Source organism: Corvus brachyrhynchos, unplaced genomic scaffold (genome assembly GCF_000691975.1).
Source record: "Corvus brachyrhynchos isolate BGI_N302 unplaced genomic scaffold, ASM69197v1 scaffold46, whole genome shotgun sequence".
NCBI lineage: Eukaryota > Metazoa > Chordata > Aves > Passeriformes > Corvidae > Corvus > Corvus brachyrhynchos.
Genome location: NW_008238838.1, coordinates 5115530 through 5120905, shown reverse-complemented (window position 1 = coordinate 5120905; position 5376 = coordinate 5115530). Strand labels below are relative to the sequence as shown.

The 5376-nt window shown below is 55.2% G+C and overlaps 1 protein-coding gene across 1 annotated transcript in view; it reads right to left on the bottom strand.

The window, feature by feature from the left end:
• Window positions 1–6: 6 nt before the first annotated feature.
• The window catches only part of CUNH11orf53 (chromosome unknown C11orf53 homolog), an 8403-nt gene continuing 3033 nt past the window's right edge, over window positions 7–5376 (bottom strand). Inside the window, exons 3-6 of the mRNA XM_017738367.1 lie at window positions 2662–2704; window positions 1463–2256; window positions 1281–1372; window positions 7–1098 (exon numbers count right to left, since the gene is read on the bottom strand). Of these exons, the coding sequence (XP_017593856.1) occupies window positions 666–1098; window positions 1281–1372; window positions 1463–2256; window positions 2662–2704 (1362 nt within the window). The 3' untranslated portion in view covers window positions 7–665. The remainder of the gene's footprint in view (window positions 1099–1280; window positions 1373–1462; window positions 2257–2661; window positions 2705–5376) is intronic.

Here is a 5376-nt window from a genome sequence, read left to right as displayed (position 1 = left end):
GGGGTGGCGAGAGGAGGCAAAGGGGGTGCTCCCCTCCCTGAGACAGAGCAGTCGGGATGTGCCGTGAGCGTGCCAGCTCGGGGTGTTTGCGTGTGCAGAGCTACCTCCAATGGCCAACGGCCCCGGAGTGGCCCCGGGACTGGGAATCGGTCCCGTTCCCACCGACAGCCCACCTGGGTGCCCCCTGGAGCAGCCTGCCCCGTGCCCACCAGGTGTGTGTGGATCTGGTGTGAGCAAGGAGGGAGCGGCTCTGCGGTTAGCTCGGGACAGAGGGGATGTCGGGGAGGCTGCGTTTGGTGCTCTGCAGTGGCAGGGATGGGCAGGCTTCCTCGGGCACGGGTCAGCAGGCAGGGCAGTGCCCACACCCTCCAGAACCTCTAAACCATTGAAAAGCCCTCTGAGGAGGAATCCGTGTTGGTAGGAAAAACCTGCCGAGCGCAGACATTTTTCAGGCTGAGTACTTTACTTGTGGCACAGTGGGACTGGGAGAAATTCCTTTCACGAGGCACTAGAAGGCACCACTCTGAGCTAAACGTGGTGTGTCCAAGGGGTTGTGTTTCTAACCAGAGCACAGAGCATCACGTTTGAAGGAGCAGTTTTAGGAAGGAGTGTAAAATTTGCTTCAATAACGGTCTGTTTCTCTTTCCTCCAGCACTTCTCTCTCCTCAATAAGTTCTCCTGCCTTCATAAGTCCCCCAGAGGGCACTTCCATCCTCTTTAGCCCAGGCAGAGTGGTCGGGAAGGTGCGGTGCCTCCGAGGGCTGCTCCGGGCACAGGTGGCTCATCCTGGAGGGCTCGTTGGCCCCGGCCATGAACGGGGACAAGCTGTAGGGCGAGGTGGCAGCGTAGCTGGGGGAGTAGTGGACATCTTCAAGGGGGTGCAGAGGGTAGGGCTGGGCTCCAGGGATGGCCGGGGTCCAACCTGAACCTCGGAACGGGGAAACACCTCCGGATTCAGGCGGGGAGAGGCAGCTGGAGCTGGCAGGCAGTGCCTGCAGAGGGTCTGAGCAGGCACTGTCAGCCTGGCTGAGGCTCTCGGGTGAGGTCTGCTCCCAGGGCTCTCTCTGCAGGGAAACAGGGAGAGAAGGCAAGAAAAACCTTTAGGGACTAAAGCCTGTCCTGCAAGTAATGGAACATCTATCCCTGGGAACACTCAGAGGGTTTCTGTGGCTCTGGAGCAGTGTTTGGTGTTAGAACTGCTGAAAGGAAACATCCGTCCTGTCAGTGGTGGGCAAGGCCTGGAATAGGGTCCCAGTAGGACTGACCAGCCCTGATCCTACAGGATCCAGGAGCTCTGTCCTGGTGTGTGAGTGGAGCTGGGAAGTGGCAGGGATAGGGACAGGCAACAGCCTGGAGTCACCAAGGGCTGTTTCTAGAAAGGGAGGGTTTCGTCAAATCATAGAATCACAGAATATCCTGAGTTGGAAGGGACCCACAGGAATCATCAAATCCTGCTCCTGGCCCTGCCTAGGGCACCCCAACAATCCCACTCTGTGCCTGGGAGTGGTGTCCAGCTCAGAGCAGAGCGGAATGTCCCCAACAGGAAGAGGGGAGAATTAGATGGGACCAAAGAGAGCAAACCTTCCCCCAGAGTCCGGCCCCACTGCTGTGCTCCCCCAGCCACATCCTTCCCCCACGAGTGCCCCTGACTTAACCCCGCATTTAAATGGGGTGACCTTGCCCTGGGGGACGGAACCATCGAGCCACTCACGAGCAGGAAGTGCCCCGTGTCGTTGGGGAAGGATGGCAGGAGAGGGGGCACGGCCGGAGGGCTGAAGAAGGAGCTGGTGCCAGCTGGGAGAGGAGGAGCACGGTGATCCCCGAACTGCTCGCTGAGATAGGGCTCCAGGAGGGCTGGGTAGCCCTGGGGGACAGAGGAGTCGCAGGAAAAGGGCTTGGAGCCCAGAGGGGAGGAGTAGACATCACTGACAAACTGCTTGGTGCTGTGGAAATCCAGCTCGGCCGGGAAGGATCTGCGGACGCCGTAGTACCCAGCCGTGGTGGGTGAGCCTGGGGGCCAGAAAAAAGGGTGGGAAACTGTAAGAAAAACTCTGACAGCAGCCACAGAACTATGGGCACCTCTGTGGGTGCAAAGCAGAGCCCTTTTCTGTCCAGCATCACCCAGGAATCCATCCTGCCTCGACACAGGTGTGTGAGCCCAGGTGCTTTGGGTTCCATCTGGTGACCTCCAACTGCAGCAAACCAAACGTGTTTGGAGAGCTTTAAATAGGAGGGCAGGGAGATTGAGGTCAGCTTAGCCAGGCTGGGCTTTTGCCTTGTTCTGCTCCCCTGGGGAGGAGGTTCCAGCCTCACTCCCCTTTCTCTGCATGAGAGCTCAAGGAATAAAACAGGTCAGCTCCTGATTTTGTTTTCTCTCTCCAGCTCCAGGGAAAATTGGAAAACACAGGAGGAAAAGGATGGGTTCTGTGTGGCTCCTCTGCTAAAAGAGGTGGGAAGTGCTTTAATTACTGTCTTTGAGGATTTTACACAAGATTATTGCTGTTCTTTTTTCCATTCTTTTAATTACTTTCCTCCTGGGCTCTCTCTGAGGGGTGGCCCCGCTGCAGAGCTTGTTTCACATCCTCTGGAGGAGAACAGACAGGGCTGTGCCAACCCTCCCACCTGCAGGGAAGGTGTTTATCTGCGGAGGGAAAACCTCACCTGGCACTTGGCCAAAGGGTGACTGCACTGTGCTGGTGCTGCCCTGCAAAAGAGAAAGAAACATTTTAAAAATGACTTTTCAAAGCAAGGCAGCTCTCCAAGTGTAATTCACGTGCATTATTTGAGCCTGGGTGCTGTGAAGGGTTTAACTCCCTGATTTCCAGCCGGGGGCCTTGGAGGTATTAACAGATGTAGGCTAAGCAGAGATTTTGAAGGTCTTGTGCAGAGCTGATAAGAGGAGGAGTATCAAGATAACTGGCTTCTTCCTCCTGTCCCACAGCGTCCCATAAAGCAGGCAGAATGCTGAGGAGTCCTTTTGGTGTTGGCACAAACCAGACAAGGTGAGATCTGAGCTCTGGAGTGGCCAAAGTGGGCAGATTCCAGCCCGTGTTCCAGCTCAGCTGTGCGGGGTCTGCTGCCCCGGAGCTGCTTTACCTGGCCCCTCCTGGCAGCACAAGCAGGCTGTGTGGAAAGAGAGTTCCTAGATCCTACTTGGATCCTACAGCAATAACAATCACCCTCATCATGTCCTCTTGGTCCCCAGGTAAAGGAGAATTACCCCCGGAGTGCCCCTGATGCTCCCAGTGCCTAATTCCTTACACAGCACCCTGGCAAAGGCATCTTCTCCTCTGGAATCCCACTGAGTTCTGCTTTTGGGATCTCCAGGGCAGGAATCCAGAGCCCCGAGCTGCACTGATGTCAGCTCTGTGTCCCCTGGGCAGTGCTCTGTCCAGTTTGCATAGTGCAAACAGGAGGTTCCTGCTGTAGCAGGCAACCAAATTTAGAGGTTTAGATTTGAATTAAATTTGCCAGCTCTGAGGACTTCCCTTTACTGCCAAGGGAAGGTTTGCAGCTGCTCCCTGCTCTGTCATGGAAATGAGCTCTGAGCCTGCACAGGCCACACGCGCTGCAGAGGTGACAGGAGGTGTCAGGAAGGAGCCCCTGGGCTTGTGGACAGAGGAGCGTTCATGTCACACGGGCAGGGCTTGCACCTGTCCCCAGCTAAAGCCATCACATGCAAATCCAGGTCCTCTCTCAGCATCCAGGTCACTTTCAGAGGAAAAAGCCGAGCTGGGAGGTTCACACAGCACAGATGCTGCCCAAAGGACAAGGGGCTGCAGTGATGGGAGCTGGGATGCTCTGCTGGAGGAACAGGAAGGTCCCTGGGCATGGCTGGCAGGCTCCAGCAGGGATCATTTCCAGTTATCAGAGGATTTAATCTTTGATCCTGTCTGTTCAACAGCCACTGAACTGCCTGGCTCTGTGCACACACCTGTGGTGCAGAGTCACAGAGGTGCCAGGAGCTCTGAGGGCTTTACCTGCCTTGACTCAAGTGCAGGAGCCTCTGCTGCAGCCCATCCTTGGGCTCATCAGAGCTGAGCCCTGCATTTCATTCCCTTCCCTGCTCCTTATCAGGCTTAATTGAAACCCATTAGTTCATTTCCTCCCTACACTGCTTCCTCTCCATGCCATGGGAATGGGGAGCCTGGATCTCCTGCAGGTCTGCTCAGCCTCCCTGGGGCCCAGAGCGTGTCCAGCTGTTGATAAGCTGGGCTCAGCCTGCCTTGCCCATGGCCAGGCACAGATCCTGCCTGGGATTACTCCAGAGAGCTCTGTTGCTTCACTGCCTCCTAACTCATCTACAAAAATGCCTAAATGCAAGGATCCAGCTCAAAATAATGACCTGGCTCTGCACTGGCTGCTCTTTGGCAGTGCTTTGGCTCCCGGGCATCACTTCTCTGGTCCCAGTCTGTAGTAGAGCAGCTGAAGGAATAAAAATTCTCCAAAAAAGCAAAGCTTAGCCTGGGCAGGGCACTGCTGAGTGTCTGGCCCTGGTCTGTGGGCACCCAGCAATGAATTCTCTTTAAACCAGAGCATTGCAGTGCTTCACCTGTGCAGGAATCCACTTCCACACCTCAGAGAAGACAGGAATCCTTTTACCCTGCAGAGGACAACTGCAGGTTCATACCTATGCACAGGAACAGCCAGAGCCTCCCTAAAGCCCAGGCCTGAGCCCTGCAGCTGGTGCAGAATCCCCGATCCAGTGTGGTTTTCCTCACAGCACACCCTGATTTCCCATCACTCGATGTGTGCAGGGCCTGGCTGTCAGGAAATTGTTGAACCCTCAGCCCAAAGCTCTGCTCTGCTGAGCCCTGACCTTCCCTGCTCAGCTCAGGCCTCTTCCAGCGGCCTCTGCTCGCACCAACAATGGCCGAGGGATTTTTTTCTGGAGCAAAGATCACCCTGAAACAAAAGATGCAGCTAAATTACCCCACATCATCAAGAGACAAAGGGGTGTTCAGTTATCTGCCACTGGCTTTGATTCTGGGTCGTATTCTGCCAGACAAACAGAGCTGCACTTACAGCTGCTCTTTTCATGATATGTCTGAGCAAATACGGATGTTTGCCCTGCACAATAATTTTTTGTCTCTCTCAGGGAAGGAGCAGCAGGGCTGGTTTTGCATCAGGCAGAGACACACAACTGCTGAGCTGCGGAGCACAAAGCCAAGGGCAATAAAGCGAGGAGGATTTTACAGTTCCAGGGGATTTTGATTGTGGTTGTTGAAGCTGCCGCCTCCAGAAAGGGAGCAGGTAAATGGTGATATCATCAACCAGGAGCTGTTTTCTGAGCTGTTTTCTCAGCTGCTTCCTGCTGCTCCCCAAGGAACTCTTCCTAAACTTCTGCCTGGTGGGAGCTTGTCTTTCCCAATGACT